General features: G+C 32.9%; 1 protein-coding gene across 3 annotated transcripts; it reads right to left on the bottom strand.

Annotated features, from left to right (window-relative positions):
• Positions 1-691: 691 nt before the first annotated feature.
• LOC123307605 (protein regulator of cytokinesis 1-like) lies at positions 692-20,698 on the bottom strand. 3 transcript variants are annotated; one of them, XM_044889980.1, is made up of 8 exons: positions 20,498-20,697; positions 18,532-18,873; positions 14,917-15,463; positions 14,552-14,727; positions 13,863-14,142; positions 10,247-10,457; positions 7,847-8,010; positions 692-1,434 (listed from the first exon to the last, which is right to left on the bottom strand). In XM_044889980.1, the coding sequence occupies exons 1-8, from the start codon at positions 20,524-20,526 to the stop codon at positions 1,225-1,227; spliced, it is 1,959 nt and encodes a 652-aa protein (XP_044745915.1). In that variant the 5' UTR covers positions 20,527-20,697; the 3' UTR covers positions 692-1,224. The 3 variants fall into 3 exon arrangements, with proteins under 3 accessions (XP_044745915.1, XP_044745918.1, XP_044745916.1); XM_044889981.1 differs by lacking the exon at positions 692-1,434 and adding an exon at positions 6,660-6,771 and having other exon boundaries at positions 20,498-20,698; XM_044889983.1 differs by lacking the exon at positions 7,847-8,010 and having other exon boundaries at positions 1,344-1,434; positions 20,498-20,698.
• Positions 20,699-20,771: the final 73 nt, after the last annotated feature.

Below are 20,771 nucleotides of genomic sequence, written 5' to 3'. Positions count from 1 at the left end.
GAAGATGGTAACAAGGCATTTTTTCAAAATATCTGCCTTCCTGTACCTCTAATCGTTTCTGTATTCATTATGAAAGTTGTGATAATAAAATTCTATACAACTTTCGTCTGAAGCAATTTTATATACTCTCAACCGTTTTCGAGTTAAAGGGCGAGGAGCTCCGCCACACAAGCGAAAAGCCAAGCTCAATGTAGAAACCCAGTCTAATGTATCTCAAAAACGTAATGCAACTTCAAAGCATTGGATTTCTCGCAAATGACTGTGAATAAACGATCTTAAAGCAAAACAGCTTCATATCTATCGCGTATATAAAAACCACCAAGGTTTGAACTTGAATTGCAAATTGTCTATGGTTGTTTCAATATAGTGGGCTCGTCACAAAAGCACAGCTGTATATAGAGACGGATGTGACAACAACATAATAACTATTCAATCTCGTCGATTGAAGACGTTTAACCTGGCTGGAAATTTTATCCTTAAGCCCGTTTGTAACAGCCGAGAATTCTCTACCAAATTTTGGTAGGAAAACGGCAGAGATTATTTTGTATGCAACTGAACAGAGAATTCTACCGAAAGTGCGTATGTAACGGTGAAGAATTCACGGCGCATGAAATCTCGAGTAAATTTTCTAGAGAATTCTCGGCTGTGGCAAACGGGGTTTAACCGTGAAAATGTTGAAAAAAAAATTAAGAAATGTTAAAAAAATTTTATTCTGAGAATTTAAATAATATAAACATACAAAAAACTTAATACTGTTGTTGTTCCAAATAAAGAGAGCTCTGATGCACATCATTAACAACACTTTGAAGAAAATAATAGTTATGGAATGTTGGACGGTTTTTCAAATACTATAAAAAAACATAACTTTTCAATATACTCTTGAGGAAAAACAAATTTTCAATGACAAAATCAATGATTCATTCAAGTATTTGTAAGAAGAGGCCAAACTGTCCCAAAAGCCATGTGTTATAATTGAATTCCTTCAATTTCTCAAAACATACATTACAAACAAATTCATACATCCGTGTTATTTTATTGTGAATAATATAATTATTTAAAAATACCTTCTTCCCTTATTATAAAAAATATTGCAGAAGAATTGAAAGATATAATTCCTTAAAAATGTACATACACAAAGTCTTCATCATATAATACGATAGAAAGTAGTTCAATTGATGAATCAAACATTATTTCAACGTGGCTAGTTAAAAACAAATAGCGACGTTAAAATATCAATTTTAAATTGCTTGGTGCCCTTGTGAGTTTAGATCCTCTGGGTGTTTCGGTTTTATGTTGCCTGGGTGTAGTTGGCATCTTCAATTTTGAAGGGGTGTGTGGAATAATCTTTATCTCTGGTATAATTTTCACAGACTGTAGTATTTCTCCGGGATTCAGTGTACTTCTGCAATTATCATCCCTGGTGGATATATTCCTCTACAAAATAAAATAAAATTTTGAAGAGGATTTATAGGATTGAGAATGACTAAACATGGAATTGAACATACTTTGTTACGATTTGAAAAGGTATTTTAAGCCGAGTGCCTTATAAAAAATTTAGCTGAAGTTAAATGAGAAATTAATTGCGTGAATGTGGAAATATCTGTCTTTCAGATAATTGATTCAGAACTATAAAAAAGTGAGTTGATCTTCCAACTTTATATCTCCACAGAAAATCTACTCGACCTTGAAATCCAACTTTCATTTGAAACATTTTTGGGTCCAGGCACTTCCCAAAGAGTTTTTCCACTGTTTCTTTTGAAATGAGTCACCGCGTATAAAACGTTCGTCATGACCTTGAAATATTAGCATCACGGTGAGTAGCGAGTGAAAATGAAAAACGTAGTGGCAGACCGTAAGTGTACGGTATAGTATTATTCCAGAAAGATTGGTGTTAAACGCAAAAAAAATTGCATATACATTAGTAGTGACAAAAAGAGATAAAAAATGTTTGAAAATTATTCAAAAACAATTAGATCGGAGAGACCTAAGAAGACAATTTTGCACGTGCGAAATGGGGCTGGCAATTCTTCCATTCATTCACAAGCAGTAGAAGCGAATTTCCGAGTTGAACTTCCAAAGATTATAGGTCTATAATCTTTGCTTCCTTTGTAAATCGCATCTTGACAGCTTATGCGCACTAGGCCATTAGGACAAGGCCGTCTTCAACATTCTGTAGGCATAATAAACGCCAAGTTTCTGACAAAAATCAATTCGATTCAAATTTTTCGCATATTTCTGAGCTAGATAGGCTACATTTCCTTGCAGATCCCCAGTCGACATATTGAAAACGCGAGGCCATTAAGGAAGGCAAAATTTTCATTTGGACCCTCACTTTCTAACAATGCTTCAGGTCCTGCTTTTAATATGTCTTTGAAAAATAAACCATTAGTCTTATTCAGCGTTCTTGATTCGTCATTATCCCTTTTCTCTTTGGAAATGCGTTCATTTTCAAGAGCTAGTGAGACTTTTAACTTATCCAATACAAGTGCAGGGTGCAGCTTCTCTGGCTCAACGTGTTTCTCTCTTTCTACGCAAGTTCTTAGCATTCTTTACAAGTTCTGAAGCCACATAGTGCGAATTGATAATATCCCCTACTTGAAGAATATTACCCCAAGTTGTTACAGGATGTGGAATGGCCCTCAGAATGTGTTCGAAAACCAACTGTGCATTTCAAAATAAAAAAATATTGAATGATAAATAAAAATTTTAGATGGTGGAAGCTTTATGAAGCAATTTTTTTAGCCATATTATCTTATGATTAGAGAGTTGGAGTGCGCACAGGACGTCAACTCTAACGTGAGAAATAACCTGCAAAATAAAGCGATTTCAAGCGAACAACTGGTAATTACCGCGGTTATGTCCCTTGCGACTCTTCACAATTTCTAACCCCACTTCAATAACCGGAAGTGACCAAAAGCGCTTGAATACCAATGATAACCGGTTACTCACAGGTTATTCTGAAATTTGAGTTGCTGCCATGTATACGTCAGACATTAAACCTAACAGTATTAATTTGTATTCTGCTATATGCTGTTTTCCGTAAACAGAACGAAATAATACATATTGGATTAATTGGAATTGTATTGAAATAGAGAAGACATTTTTATGGTATGCGAGTCGTTATAAGTTTTCAATTTGATTTCATTGAAGGTGAAACAGAATGATGTTCTTGATGCAGAATAACTTAATACTTGAACTTTGAAGATGAAAAGGTTGAGGAATTCTTGTTGAGAAATGTCTTTACTGAATGGATTTATCTGATAACAAAAAAGGAGTATAATGAAATCCTGATCACTGCTGATTTACTATAGTAAGTCTTTGACTTGTTCATATGTTTCAAGAGAAGATTCCCCAGGCTAAAAGAAGCAGAAGATTCCACATGCGTATATATGTCAATAGGAAATATTCTTTCTGACGAAAATGATGTATTTTTTATGCAATATCTTTGAAACGTCACATTTTGAAATAACCATTTCAACTGTTTTCCAAAAAAAATTATTTCAAGTTCTTAAAAATGAAAATGGGTATTTAAAATTTGAAGCGTTTCGTTTCTATCGCACAAGTTGGCAACATCGACTGAAATATGCGTTGATAATGAAGGACATAATATATATGTTACGGCTAAAGATAGGTGTCAGCATAAACTTAAGATTAGCCGGTTAAACTTAGGTTTATATTCGAGGACCGGCTAAAGTTCGATAAATATTCATCTGCGTCAGGAAATTCCATCTTTAGCCGGCTAATGTGCACATTATCCAAAACGGAACGGCTAAAAATGTAATCGATGGACACGTGGAGGGGTGATGTCTTTTGAATAGTCGGATAGGAGAAGACGAACGTACGCGGCCACGTTTTTGTTTCAATTTTTAGAATTTAAATATGCAAAATAGCATCGAATGCTATTGTACTGAAGTTTTGTTACATAACGCCCATTGGTTTTCAACATTTGTTTAGGAGATTAATGCTCTTCAAATCGAGCCTTTCTAAAATCAATTCACATACACATTAGGACAATAGGAACGTGGATAGTCAATTGTCCTGTGAAAAACCAGAAATGGCCTCACAAGGAAATGAAATATTAGACATTAGATATAGAATATTTTTTCTGTGAACAAAAGTATATTTTCCCTACCATTCAATAATTGGGTTTATGGAAAAACAATTCCGAAATTGAAACGATCATTTCTAATGTTTCTTTTCAACCTTAAAGGCTGATTCATGCTAGACCGTGTCGGAGCCGGGCCGGGACCGACTCCGGGCCGTTGCAATGGATCGCCACTCTGAAAACACGGGCACGGCACGTGTCCCAATCGGTGTAGTGTGGATGCGTCAATTGAAATTGCTCATATAATTATTTTACCGTGTCCCGACACGGTCTAGCATGAATCAGCCTTTATACTTTCGCTAGAATGAACAAAAAAAAGTACATGAACAGGAAAATAGTTGAGAACACGTTTTCTATCTGATTTTGTTAAAAATTTCCTGAAGGATTCATGTGCAGTCATCGTAAATCTTGTCAGCCAAATAGTCCAGTTAGCTACAATCAAGGTTATCCTATATTCGGGGTAACTAAGCGCAGTGGGTAAGTGTGCGCAGTGCGTATATCTCGACTATGCAATGTATGAAAGAAGGGTTCATTTGGGTGAAGCAAGTTTGCAGAATCGCCAAATTAGTTTTTCATAGGAGTGCGCCGTGCCACGTTTCTTTAACTTTTTATTTGCAATCAATAAAATTCACTAGTTTTTTCATTAATTTTTAGCATCTCTGCAAATTCTGCCAGGTCCAAGTTCCGAGTCCCACGGTGTCAAACAATATTTTATTCGATCATGGGCATATTAATCTAAATATATAATAAAAAATTTTAGGTTCTCTTAGCTGCTCAACTCTATAGGAACGTCAATTCAAATTTTGGCTTACTGGGGCGGGTAAGTGTGCGCATAGATTCATTATATGGGCATTAGTTCAGTGAGGAATAAATTATGACATTGTTGATTTTCTTGGTTAAGACTCTATCAATATTGTCCTATTTGTTCAGAAAAATATGAAGAGCCACCAACAGGGGAATGTATCAAGTGTTGTGTTGACCAAGAATTGTGGCACGAACAATAATGCAGTGCTTGTAAAAAGGCGCTTCTGTATTGACAATAAACAGCATTTCTCTAATATATTAACATTTTGATGACATTATTTTGTAATTTGTTTTGATTGTGTGGTTCACTAAGCACTGCGTTCACTTACCCCGTGAGGGTGAGCACACTTACCCGCAATACGGGGCATGTGAATGCACTCCGACTTTCTCTATTAAATTCTTTTTCGCGGAAAGAAAACGTTTTTGTTAATTTGTTTTTTGACGTTTTTTTATAGATTAGAAAATTGTCTATCTTATGAATATGTTTCAATTTTCCTAGCTTCAACATTTGAAACAGGGTATGGGTTGAAAGGCAAAAGTGCGCACAGTTGCCCCGAATGACTCTACTACTATATTTATGATGATATTTATTTGACCTTCGGTATTTTGCAAATTATGAATAATAACAAGATGAAAGATACCATTAACTCTACAGTTTTCCTTCACACTCAAAATACCAAAATAGTATGTTCGTCTCAAATTTTGTCATCAGGCATTTAGATTTTTAAATTCGCTAATAATAATGCGTTGAGACACAATAGAAACCAATATATGTTCATTCCCAATTTCTCAACTACTTAACAGCTTTTGTGCTATTAATATGTGAAATTCATACAAAAGATGAATTGCATTAATAGTTAGATTAAATTACTATTTTTTTTTACATATTCTTAATTGCCTAAAATTTGCACCCCTCAAGCCTTTCCGATATTTTTCTTCTTTTCTATTAGCTTCTACATTTTTAGCCGATGAGCTGTGGTTACACTTAAGTTTAGCCGGCTAAAGATAGGAGAAACTAACATTAGCCAATACCCGAAGCTAAACCTAAGTTTAGCCGGCTAATCTTAAGTTTATGTTCGCACCTATCTTTAGCCGTAACATATATACATAATCTTGATGAGATAGACAGAGATGGCTGTCTATGAAGTTTGTGACGAACGAAGAAGGTCGTAAGAATTTATGAGATTTTTATGGCCGGTTGCTGTTGGGGCTCGCCAGTGAGTACGAGCTTTATGATGGCTGTAAATCAACAGCTGTTATTTTATAAACAAGCCATTGTCCTTTTTATTTTCTAGTAAGCGCTCTTGCCAAATCGTGAACTAGAAACGAAGCGATTTAAATTTTAAGACCTCATATTTGAAGAATGATTTTGAATAGTTTCAGCGGTGCATTTGAAAAATTCATGGATCAAACCCATAATTATTCAGTTTGAACTTGCATATGCTGTGATAACCCAAATTGATTAGAATTTCCATTATAACGTTAACTTTTAAGTTTATGGCAGCATTTGGCGCCCGGGTCAGGTTCTCCGCTCTTGGTTCCCCATACGTCACACGTATCCATTTTTAAAACATGCCATATTGATCTAGTTTTTATATGTTTCAGAAAAACATAATGAGAAATGGAAAATTCCATAAATACTGATTAATAACCCAGTAACGGAACATTTAGCTTAAAAAAATAAAATGTCATGTGAATGAATAAACTTTATTTGAATAAAATTTTAATATTATATTAGATATTTATAGAATAAATATAATTTTCAAGTACCAATGCAATCGAGCAGAATTCAAGTTTCACTTATGGAATGATGGTACATATTGGGTTGAACGGTGACCCCCCTGGAGACTGAATATGCCACTCTGGAATAAACATATTTCTCTTTCAAATAAACTAAACTCCAAAGAATGCTGCATCCACTAGCTACTATCTAATTCAACATAAGTGGGAATAGATTGTGACAAACAATACTTCAATCAAAATTTTGATTTTCTTTCCAGCTGACGTCTATAAAACATAACATGCTCAGAAAAAGCCAAGCCATTTTTTTGGAAAAGGATTTGTTACCATTTTATCGAAAGTACATATGTTAACATAGACATTAACATTAATTTTTTTACATAAATTAACAACTCTCATATTCTTCAAATTTTCAGAGATAATTGGTATGTATCTTATCACTTTGGAATTATGACTTGGCTTTTTTTAATGCTAACTACAGCTCAAACATAATCAGGAAGTTAACATGTATCATGCATATTCAGGAAACAATGCATTGAACTGCAAAACCTAAGAAGTTATTATAAAAACTGATACTTTTCAATCATGCTTCAACCTAAATTGAAAGAAATAGAAATATGTCTGATTCCAGGTAGGATATTCATCAATACATTATGATACTGCATATAGCGTATTCTTTCAGAAACTAAGTGTTAAATAATATATACTACATATATTTGAAAGTTTCCCTATCTGAACTAAAATTAGAATATCTATATGATTTTCACAAAAATGAGTTGTTTATTTCTTTATGTATGTGGGCCGAGTATACTATTTATTCCTATTCATTCAAAGATATTTTCTACTATTATCCTTTGAATAAAGGGATCAGGAAGACTTTATCTATAGAAGGGCAGTAATAGTAGTAGAGTAGTAGTCTAAAAAAAATGCTTGAGAATAGAAAGGGAAACATACTTAGGTGTTCTGGTCAAATAGTTGATTACCTATCGCGTTCACCTGAACTGTTGTTCGAATGAACTGTAAAGCTTACAATGAGAAAACTTGATTCCAAAAATGGATATGCACATAGATATGTATATATGTGAAGATATTCTATATAATATATATTATATTGCTGAATATATTGGAATATTCGGATGGAATCGTGCTCATGCCAATAATTTACTTTCCAATCTACTATTAAATATGTGAAATTACCTCAAAAACATCGTAGTTTGTTGCATTAGTATCATCAAGGTTCTCCTTATTGTTACTAGTCTTCTGCATGTTTAATAACTTTCGGCATTTCTTCAGCTTTTTAGCCTTTTCCTGAGACAAGCGCCGAAAATTTCTCAATCTTTCAGGTTCTACTGAACTGAAACCTAAAGAAAGCCACGATAATTTGACACAAATGCTTTGTTAATTGCTTAATTATAAGTGTCAACCAATGGCCACCTGAACCTCCATACTTCTGAGAGTTGAAAACGGCCATGTCCTATCATCTTATCCTCATGTGAACATTGTCAACACAATAAATTACAAAATCTTGATGAACACTAAGAAAGATCTATACAATTTTTGGTATACAAAAATTGTATGAATGAGTAATAACGAAATAAAAAAATATCGACCACGAACCAAATATTGAGATGCGGTAAAAGCTGACTTTGTATTGGAGGAGATAACTTATTTATTCAGCTTTAATTTTTTTTTTGAAAAGAAAAAGGAGCATTCTGTCTTTGATTATTATTAATAACTTTATAGAATCCAGTGATTGCAGATACATTAATTCATCAAAAAATTTTGTTGTTCAATTATTGTATGACTTTGAGAAAAAGCAACAAAAAAGAGCTTTTCTTAGTGTTTTGGTGAATTGAGGAAAATACTTATGTGTGCCTTTTACCGTTCAATATATCCCCAATAACCCTACAAAGCTTAAATTCAATCTATTCAACCGTTTTTTGCTCCAGTCGATTGAATTTTTCATTAATACTAACCTGCTTTTTTTGCGAGAACCAGACAACAGAATTGTTCATGGAGCGAATATTAGGTTCATTTATTCAATAAATTTTGATGAGGAAACTTATAGTGACGAAGAGAAAAATCGATAAGGAAATGGGATCTTTATTTTTTCAATTTTAGCCGATTAGAAAAAAAATTTTGTTGGAAAAAATTAATTTTCGATCTTTTTTTCAAATTCACGAAGTGACTGATGCGGAATGAAGGAAAAAAGTTTTTTTTTATTTTGATAGAAATTATGAACTTTCGGCAAAAAATAGCCAGCTTGAACTACAACTTTTTTGGAGATATATTAGGTTTGTTCGTAGAGTGGTTTGCAACAGATGTGAACTGTACAGGGTGGGCAAAATTCGTTGTCTACTGAGAGCATCTCGAGAACTATAGCAGCTAGAAGAAAACGGATGAAACATTTCCGACCTCTTTATCGGAGAAACAAAGAATGGCCTCCTACGATACTTCGTTTTTGAGTTTGACGTAAAGTTCTAATGACAAAAAAGTTATGAGAACTTTTCGGAATCGTCAAAATCTCAATTTTTGTTTATAACTCGAAATCTAAAAATGATAGGCCGATTCTGTTTTCAGATTTGGATTAGTCATTAAAAAAGAGCTAGAGAGTGTGCTATCCGTTTTCTTCTAGCTGCTATAGTTCTCGAGATCCCCTCAGTAAACAACGAATTTGCCCAGCCTGTACAGAGCAAGCGCAAATGGATTTTCGCTACCCTAAAATGGAATTGCGCTTGCTGTGTACAGTTCACAACCGTTGCAAACCACTCTACAAACAAACCTAATATATCTCCAAAAAAGTTGCAGTTCAATCTGGCTATTTTTTGCCGAAAGTCCATATCGTTATCAAAATAAAAAAAACTTTTTCAACTTTTTTAAACGGTAAAAGTCTTCCATCGATATTTTCGATGAAGCGCTTGATTTTTCGAAAAACTATGAAAATAATTTTTTTGTTGCTTCCTCAAATTCATGTAGATCATATTTTTTTTTTGCAAAATGATTCTTTTCCATTCGAAGAACGATATCTCTACAAGAACTGCTCATATGGTCTTTACAAAAATATATTAAAGTTGAATAAACAAGTTACCTGATCCATATAAACCGAGCTTGTGAACCAAAAAAAGTACCAAAGAAATTTTGAAGATCAGATCCGAAAACAAGACACCCCAAGTTTTTGTAAAAAGCATATTCATATTTCAACATCATTCGGGCTACAACCTTTCATGTTAACAATTACTTTGATATAACTCTTTCCCTTTGTCTAACTCCGTCATTATGGGCATGATACCTATGCCATTTTTAAGAATATATAATATCTTTGTTTATCATTCATCACTGGTATTCGTGTCCTGACTTTTTAAATAATCAACTATGTAGTGGCAAAGAGAAAAGGTGATTTTTGGTGAATGATTTATTTTGGCAAGTTTTAAATTGTGTCGAAGAAGCCTCACTTTTTGAAACACCTCAACTGGAAACTTTTTTTCTTAATAAATGAGATTGTTATCTGCGGTGAAGGTAAAATGTGAACTAATTCTTTAAGGTTCAGGTAATTATATGTGAGGGTGAAATCTGCATGAAAGAAGGTGTTTAACTTACCATCTTGTGCTTTGGAGTTGGCAAAACCTTCTAACTTTGGCCTTTTTCCAGTTGTTAATGGTTTGAGCAACTTTCGCTTCACAGAGTTAGTTTGTGGGGTGAGGCACATCTTTGAGGATGAAGGGAATAAACTCATGCAAGACTTTGCTGGAGTTAAGAGAGTCTCCTGTTCTCTAACCTGTTTGCGGGCGCTCAGCTTAATTTTGCGGTTCTGTGGGAGATGATGAGAAATTAATATTTTTTCCTGTATAAATTAACAAAACGTGTCATCGACGAAACCAACGGAGGACGTCAGATTAAGGTCAAAATACAGGGTGTCCGGACTTAACCTTCATATATTTAAGGAGGAGATTCTAGAGGTCAAAATATGAACAGAACTTTATATAAATTTGCGATAGTTTTCTCACAATTCTCAACAATCGTCTGGTGATAAAAAACTTTCTGATTTTCATCAATGGCTTAGATAATGGGGGCGACTTTCATAAACTTGCTTCTAATTTTTGAGTGAATTTTGATTGAAGAAATATACTACTCAAACAATTTAAAAAAAGGAACCTTTCGTTGAATGGGATACAGAGCACCATTCTCAAGTGATTTTGTAATGATATGCATTTTAATTGAGCCACGGACTGCGTATCTCGAAATACATAACAAGCGTCTGTGACTTTGACAGAATAATAATAATCTTTCTGCTTAAGTAACGCATGTGAGACTGAACATCTGTAGGTGGTCTATTTTGCTTCTTTTCAATCTATATTATCGAATATTCTAACAGTGACTGCATTGTATGTGTATTGTCTCCTGTTTGTTCGAAAAAATAGTAACTTTTTCAGTCAGTACAAAAGCCAAAGTTGTACTAGACATACTCTATCATACCTTTATACATCTGTCAGACTTTCTCTTAGTAAAAATTATGTTGAATTCATGAGCATGAAACTGTACGAGGATGTATTGAAAAATTCTTAGCCTACTATAGAACCAAACAAAATTTCAATGTCAAAATATTTTATTACTCAACATATTCTCCTCTTAATTGGATAAAGAAGAAGAAAATTTACGACCTTTTAAACTTTTTTTCAGTTGAGGAAAGAGATGATAGTCGGATGGAGCCAAATCTGGTGAATAAGAGGGGTGTTTTAACAATTCAAACCCTAAATCACAAATTTTTTGCATGGCAACATGAGATTTGTGTGCGGGGGCGTTATCCTAAAAAAACAAAACACCTTTGGATAGCTTTCCGCGTCTTTTCTCAGTAGTTTCTTCCCGTAGATTGGTCAGTAATGTCAAATAGTAATCTCCGGTTATTGTTCTACCCTTATCCAAAAAATCAATCATCCATGGCAATCCCAAAAAACTGAAGCAAGAACTTTTCCAGCAGAATTTTGGACATGAAACTCCTTAGGTCTTGGAGAACCAGAGTATCGTCATTCCATCAATTGTTGCTTTATTTCTGGATCGTCCATAGTAACAATTCGTTTTGAGAAGTCTACATCGTTTTAAAATCGAGCATCGAGCACAGATCGAACACGATGCTTCTACCCTTGCACGCTTTTGGTCAACATTCAAACATTTGGGGATCCATTTTGCAACAATTTTTCTCATGTCCAAATTTGAATATTATGAATAATTGCAACGGAATTCAAGGAGTGATTCCTTATCAAAAAATAGTGTGGGCTTTTTCTAAATTAAGATTGAAAAGATAGGAGAAAATACTATCTTGGAATTTGTGAATGGAAGGAGCAGCAAAGTGTGCAAATCTAACTGGTGAGAAAGTTGAGAATTGCTTAGTGTAAATTAATCCAGAGGAATTGCCAGATGTAATTTTTTATTCAGAAGTGAACCTTTTCCTTACGGCCATTCTTGACCAAAAAAATGTGATCGAGAAAGGAAGCTGCCAAATATATTTGTGAAATGTGATATTTTATACGAAATAACGATACAATGCTGCGGCACCTCAATAAAATGTATGAAAATTTTGCTTAAAAGGTAAAGGTAGTGGTTGTGTATAAAATGTTCACCTTAGATGTTTCATTTCAAGATTGCTCTTTTGTCTGTTTATAAATGTGATGATTTGAAAATAAAATATACTTTAACAACATATGCATCTTTAACAACTACATGCACGATTGAAATATGAATCATTGTTTCTATTTGACTGGGTATAGGCTTATGATTTGTACTGAAAATTGAGTTTTTTGCTACTCCTGTCACTGCTCAATAATTTCAAAGCACCAGTGCAGTGCATCGTTGAATTCGGGACCATTTAATATCAGTCCCGAATTTAAGGCAAATGTCAGACGCGGCGGTTTTGACCGAGACGGTTCCCGCTAGAGATCGCCTGTTCGATGTCACACGCGTCGATTTAATCGCGTCGGTTTATATCCAAAATACAAGGCTGTGTGAGGTCGTGAATAGAACGATAAAACCGCCGCGTCTGACATGTTCCATATACATACCACTGATGACTGTACGAAAGACTCATAAAAACCGAGGCGGATAGTGGTCCCGACGACCCTTCGAGTCGGTTTTAAAATCGCCTGGCGATTCATACCGCTGCGTCTGACATGGTCCATTTGAAACCCATTGACGACTCTCCGATACGGTTCTACTCTCGAGAAACGTCTCTGACAAAACCGCCGCGTCTGACATTACCCTAATGGCGTCACTCGGGACTGAACAAGAGTCCCGAGTCGGGACTCTAGTCACAGCCTTTCACAATTTCATCTTCTTTCTTTTAATTTATTGCGTAACTCTGGTTTACTTTCTTGACCTCAAACTTCACACTGACACTTCTAATGAGTTATTGTTCGTTGCTATGGTAATGCAATATTTTTTTATGCAAGGAACTGGTCTAGGCTAACTAGATATCAATACATCCTCATATACTCCTCTTCCATCTATAATTAAATCAGTCAATATTTTCAAAAAATTCGAACAGCAAGCTTTTATATTCTTGTTGGAAATAGAGCATCCCTATGATATAGATATAGGCGAATACTTTGATAGTTGTACCAACTAATCTCTGATGTAAACTGCGACGTATTTTCTTTTCATTGTTTTGTTGTGCGATAATTATGAAAATAAATGAACAAATTATTATTAATAATGAAACACAAAAATAATGGTTGTTTTGTGTTTTTTTATTTTGTTCTTTAATCAGACTCGTTGAATAAAATTTTTTCTTTTGTTTTGGATTACTTAATTCATATTAAATTATTTTTTCAGTACAATTAAGTATGGTAGAAGACGATATTATGATGTTATTGCTGACGAATATCATATTATTATATTTTTCGAGATAAGAGTCGGCTCAGTAAAAATGCATATTATCACAAAATCACTTTTTTCTCAAAGGGCTTTCAATGAAGACCAACTTGTTTGGTTAGAAAAAAAAATATTTTTTTTGTTGTATGGAATTTTCGCCATAACAAAGTATAGTTTTAATTTAGCATATTTCGCAAGTTGAGAAATGTCCTTCCAGACTAAAGTTTTCCTTCTTAGCTTACAATGAATAAAATTATATGAAAAAAAAAAAATGAATAAATGAGATAACCAGAAGAAAATGAAAACCCAAAATTTGAACTGTTTTATTCTACATTGCACCAATTGAACTTACCTGATCTCTCTGTGTATGCAAATTTTCAATAAATTCCATAATTGGGGTTCCAAAAATCATGAAGGGTATTCCAGTGAAATCTTCATAATTCATTGCTTGTTGTTGAATTTTCTCTTCAATCAATGGTATTTTCTTAGACAATTTGTTTCTTTCTTTTTCTTCTTTTAATAATTGACCCCCTCTGTTTTTGTATCTGTTAGGACCAACTGCATCCTGATTTTCCATTTCCAAAAGATTATTCCATAATTCCTGATGCTCTGCGAATAGTTTGATCAATTTTCTGAAAAAAAAAAATTGTATTTTAGTGACTAGTGCTATTGATTGAATTTTAGTGAACTGATAAATGAGAATTGTTTTGAAATGAAGAAATGTGATATACAGGGTGATTCTGTTACTATCAGTTTTAACTATTATCAACTTCTTTTTTCAAATGGCATGCCCCATAAATTATCACATTTCTGTATTCACCATCGAAATTTCATGTGATTTTGATCATGCCATTTGAAAAAACCGATTGACAGCAACTTTGGGTATAACTCGAAGAGACAAAAACTCGAAAATATTTTAGATTTTCTTGTCATCCCTGATAACACAATGGGAACCAAATTTATGAATATATCTTTTTTAGTGCCTACTCCATATAAGCATATTGATTTATTCCATTGGGTCAATCATCAAAATCTACTCACTCATTCTTTGTGTAGAAATTTCTCCATTTTCTCACTTCTAATTCATGATAAGATAAGAGGTCTTCTGTGTACAAATCAGAAGTTAACCATTGATAGTTTGCTTGACTTTCTTCGTTCAGATGATAACAGTTACGCCACAGTTCATGGAGCTCAGTTCTTAATTTTTCCACAAAAACCTGAAAAAAAATATTGATCCAATATTAAGTAAATCAGCAAAGTAGCTTAGGATGTCATAAATTAATATATGTTTCCTATTACTCTGTTTTTTGATAATGTTAATATTTCAATGACCCAAATTTTAAATCAGCATCTACAATAACCAACTAATGTTACAATAATATTGAGAATATAAGATAAATAATCACCTTAATATTAGCTTTTTTGAGTTCTTCACATCGTTTAACTTCTTCCCTTAAGGCTTTCAAGGTTCCAACTGTGTACCCACTATATTGTTCATGGAACAAATGCCTTTTGGACATACTCTCTTCAAGAATATTCCACAGTTCATCTATACTACTTCTGAGATTATCAATCTCTTCTTTCATACTAGCCAATTGCTGAACCATGTCATCATGACATTTTTGCAGCTGTTTCATATTAGTTTCAGTTATATCGAAGTTCCTTCTTGTTTCAGAAAGTATGTCCCTTTCAAAATCGGTTTTTGGTACAAAATCTAATTCGTGGGATAATCTACCTATTGCTTCCTTCAGAGCAAGGTAGCGTTCCTCCCTATTAAACTTTTCTTGTTCCAGAGAATCGACATAGTTCTGGACATTTTCAATTTCTTCTTTTCGGGGTAATGGCGATAGTGGTAGTTCATATGGAGTTTTTTCTAAAATATTGCACAATTCTTTCTGTTTTTCCATGAGATTTTTTATTTCATTCTGTCTTTCTTCCATGATCATTTTCAATCTTCAATAAAGAAAAATCATATTAACACTGGCGTTTTAAATGATCCGAGCATCAAGTAAAACTTCGTTAATTTTAATTAAAATGCATACATAATGTATGTTCAAAATATCTGTTTATGATTTCCAAAGTGTCTTTTCCAAATTGACTTTTTCAATTCGCTTATGTACAGAGTGGGCAAAATTCGATGGGATTAAATGGTAGCTCAAATTGTGAGAGCTGGGAGAAATGGACATCACATTTTCAATCATCTTTTGTTTTCAAGTTATAAGTGGAAGCTCTACTTCCGGCTCTTCAAACTAGAGCCCCTATCTCATAAAGTTTAAGTAATAACGAAAAACAAATGTAACATTATAGGCAGGCATTGATGTGGGTGATTCTAGATGAAAACCTATAACTGAACTGAAAACAGAATTATTTGATTTTCACTAACTCGAGTTATTTGATCATAACATGTGTCAGAAATTTTTTGAATTTCTTTTCGTTTTTTCCTATTTTCTATTGAATAACCACTGATATTATCTATGGGAGATTATTCCCTAATATAGGGGTCCTGTAGCGTTCCTCGAACAACTGAAGAATCATCACTTGGAAGACCGAACCTGGTCAAAAGGCCCACCCATTTAAACGAAAGATTTAGAAAATTATTAATAGCTTTAGAATTAGCTTCAAACATCACCTTAGGAGTTATATTCTTCAACATCAGAAAGATTGAAGTTAATTGGACAAATGAAGTACCAAGTGGTGAATCTGCAGTATATTGATATACATAGTTCGCAATGTACATGATTATGGTCCTTGGTTAGGTGGAGAAGCTATAGCTTGACTTCGCTGAGGTTAAAATAAATTTTTATGTCAATGGAAAAGAAGCTGAGGTTTTTCCCTAAGCTCTTGTATCATACGCCGAATTGTATGGTACCCCGTTACACTAACCTCTGTTAAAACTCATACTTATGCTATATTGTTTGATAACTGAAAATGTATTGCTGGCTTTCAAAAGAATATATAGACTCATACAAATATTTCAACAGTAGATTCTTGAGGTCAAAAGAAACACTTTTTTTCTATACCATTTTTTCCGATTCGGCCTGATAAAATGATATAGCCATTTTTAGTTTTCATAACTAGCTAAATCTGTGATACTACACATCTGCGGATATTTTAAACAGGGTTGTATTCAGCCGAAGCAACCAATTTTTTTAAATTTCACAGATACTTTTTAATTTTGGAACATCAAATTACTCGAAAACGTCGCATTATACGAAAAATTATGAATATTTTTATTTTACAAAACGTTCAAATATTTGTTAGATAGCATCCAACTTAGTTTCAAGAATTGGGTACTTTGAATTTTTGGTATTTTCAAGGTTCAATGGTCATAATGAGAATACTGGAAGACGTGGGTGATATCTTGTGTTCGAAAAAGGTTCATCAAATAAATTAAAAACTATATTCTGAAATTCATTTCACTCGATAAAACCGTTCGTGAGAGAACTGATAATATATTTTTTTATTTTTTTCAACAGCCAGTATCTTTTAAACCGAGCCGATTCGGAAAAAAATGGTGAAGAAAAAAAGTATTTCTTTCGACCGTAAGAATCTACTGCTCCAAATATTTGTACGACTCAAAGACTCACCCTGTATACAACACTTGTTATGTTATCACCTCAAGCATCTCAACTGTTTAACCTGAAGGTAGACAAGGTAAACAGTTCAAACAGTTTATCTTCGTCCATCTGAAGATGCTGTTGTAGCGAAATATGTGTCGTGGTTAAACAACTCATGTTTGTGAAAATCATATGATTCTGTTTATAGTTGGAAAAATTCATTTGTCTCAAATGTGACACAAAGAATGATAGTCTTAAATGAATTGTTATAAGTTCTCTTCGGATGCGGGCATAAGGTGTGGAATATTGTTAGATAGATTTTTGTGTCCTATCTTATAGTCGATTAAAATGTTGTATTTAAAAAAAAATGACTTTTCATGTTTCAAGAAACATTCTGATGAACTTAGCCAACAAGTAGAATCTAGGAAGTATTCTACAATGTTCAACTCTGTAACTTTTGTCAGTAGGAAGCTCTAACAATTCATTCAAGACAAGTGCCCCTTACAGTAGGCAGTTTGCTTTAAAACACCCCTATTCATGGAATATCAAATCTTGGAGATTAATTTTTTACCTTAAACATTTCAATTTCATATTTCACAGAAAATCGGAAATATCAAAAATAGTACCTATGTATCAGTATTCTAGCCAGAATTGTTTAAAAATGAAAAATATAGAAACAGTAGTGATTGAAAATAAAGAAAGCAATAAGAGGTTTCATTCTGTCAATTCACAAGCCAAGACCTTATTCATAGAAATTCAACCTCGAACCGAATAAATAAAATGCCTGTTTTACATAAATTTTTTGATTGTTCCAGATCGATTCAAAACAGTTGCACATTTATTTATTCAGAGTGAGCTCGAGCGCAGCTTCCTAAACCATCGCTATTCAAGTCCTTTGAACCGATTCTGAACATTTTAGAGTATTTCATTGCTTCTAATTTCAATTGCTAATGATAAAATTCATTTGCAATGTTTCTTTCAATGGGAATGAAGAAACAAGATATTTGAACTCACGATATTAATTGAAATGCTATTGAAGAGTATATATGGAATATATTTGTACATGAAGAAGTTAGAATATATATATTATGTAATGCATTGTTAGGATCTTCCCAGTATAACTTAGAGAGGAAGGCAGAACTCAAAGTCATTGGCGTTCTATCCAAGTTCATGAGTGAAACCTCTTTGGCCAAACCTAGTTACAAACCCAAAAAATGAAATAAATATACATTAAGAATTGTTACAATGGGATTAAAATATTTGTCAATTCAAAGACGCCAGAATTCCTCCTTGCCTCCTATTCCTAAAATTATAATTGAAAACAGCAAACGAAAGCGAAAGGTACCTAATTTCAAATAGTTTTAGTATAACGTAAAAGTATCATTCCTAAACTATATTAAGACTATAATAAATCTTATGTTCATAAAATACCTTGAAGTTGAAGATTATAATAAGCATACATACTTTTCTGTCCTTTCAACTAAATCCTTTTTCACATGATATAATCTTCCTTTAGGATTTATTTCATGCAAAACTTCTTGAAGTCCTAGTTCATTTGCATATTTTTGTGCATTTTCCAATAACTCACTAATTTCATCAAGTACTTTTGCTTTCATATCAATGACATCATTAACCAAATCTTCATATCGTTCTTCGATTTGTCTTTTAAAAATATCCACCCACTTGTCAATATATTGATCACTCACTCCTAGTTCAATAACTACATTATTCCAGCGAAGAAAATATTTTTCTGTGCAAGAGTCAAGGAATTTTTTGAGGTCCTGAGCCCACTCATGTCCATTTATGCTGTAAACACATTCAATTCAAAATTAGCCACTATTAACAAACTTCTGCATTTTGAAAATCATTGTGGAATACTTTATTCTTTCAAACTTTTGGCATACTGTTTTTCAGAAAAATTCTAATAAACAACATACATGCTTTCAGCATAAAAATATACCATACCATTTAATCGCCAAGCATTAGACAAGAAAATTTATTTATTTATTCTTCAATCAATGAGGCAAACAGCAAGCCTCATATGGAATATATATTATCAAATAATGTAGCAATTAGGCTAAACCAAATTAAAAATATAATATATCAAAATATGTATAGAAAAAATCATGTTTCCTTAACACCAAAATAACAAATAAATATGAATGCTCAATTATTATTGAAAATAAATAAAATTAAATAAATCAATATACAAGGTTCATTCATACTTTGGACAAATTTGCCTAATTCTTTTCACTACACCTATACAAATATGTAACTGTAAAAATTATTATAAAAATAGAACATCAACATAGGAATCTTAGAACAACTTTGATTGGTTCAAAGAGTCCTAGTTGGCATGGAAGTTGACTCTTTTTAAAATACTTAAGGAAGGGCTGAAGGACCTCAGGTCGATGGCCATAAAATAAACTTTTTCTCTCTCTCTAAAATACTTAAGCAAAAAAAAGATATTTCACACTGATTCTAGATTTGAAATAAAAAAAGCGTAGTGAGTAGAGATATTGAATTAAAACATGATAATTTATATTTTAATATTGAGTATTTGTATACCAATAAAAATTCATGATGAAGTCTCTTTTTTCTATCAATTAAACACGTGGATATAATTTATAGATCAAAACAAAATTCTTTCATTAAGGGGGTTCTTATGACTATTATATATCATTCAGACTACAAAGTTGAAGTTGATTATCCAATTACTGGCATCGGGAGGGCTATCTTTTCGAGTGAATTTTCAAAGTTTTGCTTGTGGATGAATGACCAAATAAAGAGAATTTCAAGGCATGTGAAGTGAGAACCTCTCATAATTTATTAGTCCCATATTTTTTAATTGAAGGTTGCACAATCTACACACTATAATATGCATAAACACAAACATAAAAATTCATTTCATAGTGATTCCAAATCTGAGAGGCCAGCAAAAACAAACTGCATAACTATATCATATTTTTAAACAGAAGTGCTCAAAGTGCTACATACACATTTGATTTTTTTTTGGGGAATATTACAGCTTCTTAATATCATCTATGAATACATTTCTGCATAATAACATTTTGGATACGTTATAACTGCATGTTCGTGTTTACAGCTGGCCTGTTCGATTTAAATGTGGTATAGTAGGGGCATTTAAAGCATTTCGAAAGTTATACATTCAACAAAATATCCATGTGTATCTGTATATGTGAATAAATTCCATTTTCAATATGCTATAAGATGATATCATGTTTTCAAAAACAAACTTCTGATTTTGATAATAGATCATTGCCGTATCACTATTAGCAACCCGATGTAGAAACGAAGACACTGCATCTTTCTATCAATCGTGAAAATATTGGAAATTCAGATATTCATAAGTATATCTTGAGTATTCTTGAGAAACTCTCAATATCCACATAGTATAAAATATACTTACATGGAAGAATCCATATTCTCGACATCCATTATCCTCTGCTGAAAGACAATATCAATAAAATACTTTTATAATATAACTGAATATCCAACAATTTTTCTATATTGCATTTAACTAAAATTCTATCCTCTTCAGTCTCTGCATCCAACAGTTTTTTCCAAGGTGAAAATTCAAAACCCAACTGTCGCACTCACAGAGTAAACCATAGAGAAAGAAGACCTTCCTTTGTCTATGGAGTAAATTATAATTAAAACCACAGAACATCAAATATATTATA

The sequence above is a fragment of the Coccinella septempunctata genome, chromosome 2, assembly GCF_907165205.1.
Source record: "Coccinella septempunctata chromosome 2, icCocSept1.1, whole genome shotgun sequence".
Lineage (NCBI taxonomy): Eukaryota > Metazoa > Arthropoda > Insecta > Coleoptera > Coccinellidae > Coccinella > Coccinella septempunctata.
Note: the sequence above shows the minus strand (reverse complement) of the source record. Positions and strands in the feature narration are given on the sequence as shown.

Excerpts from the sequence above, each read along its gene's own strand:
- LOC123307605 (XM_044889980.1), bottom strand. The coding sequence starts at position 20,526 with ATGGATGTCGAGAATATGGATTCTTCCAT. Across the intron at positions 15,464-18,531 it reads TTAGTTGAAAGGACAGAAAA|ATTGAAAATGATCATGGAAG; the intron begins GTATGTATGCTT and ends TCTTTATTGAAG. Across the intron at positions 14,728-14,916 it reads TCAAAAAAGCTAATATTAAG|GTTTTTGTGGAAAAATTAAG; the intron begins GTGATTATTTAT and ends ATTTTTTTTCAG.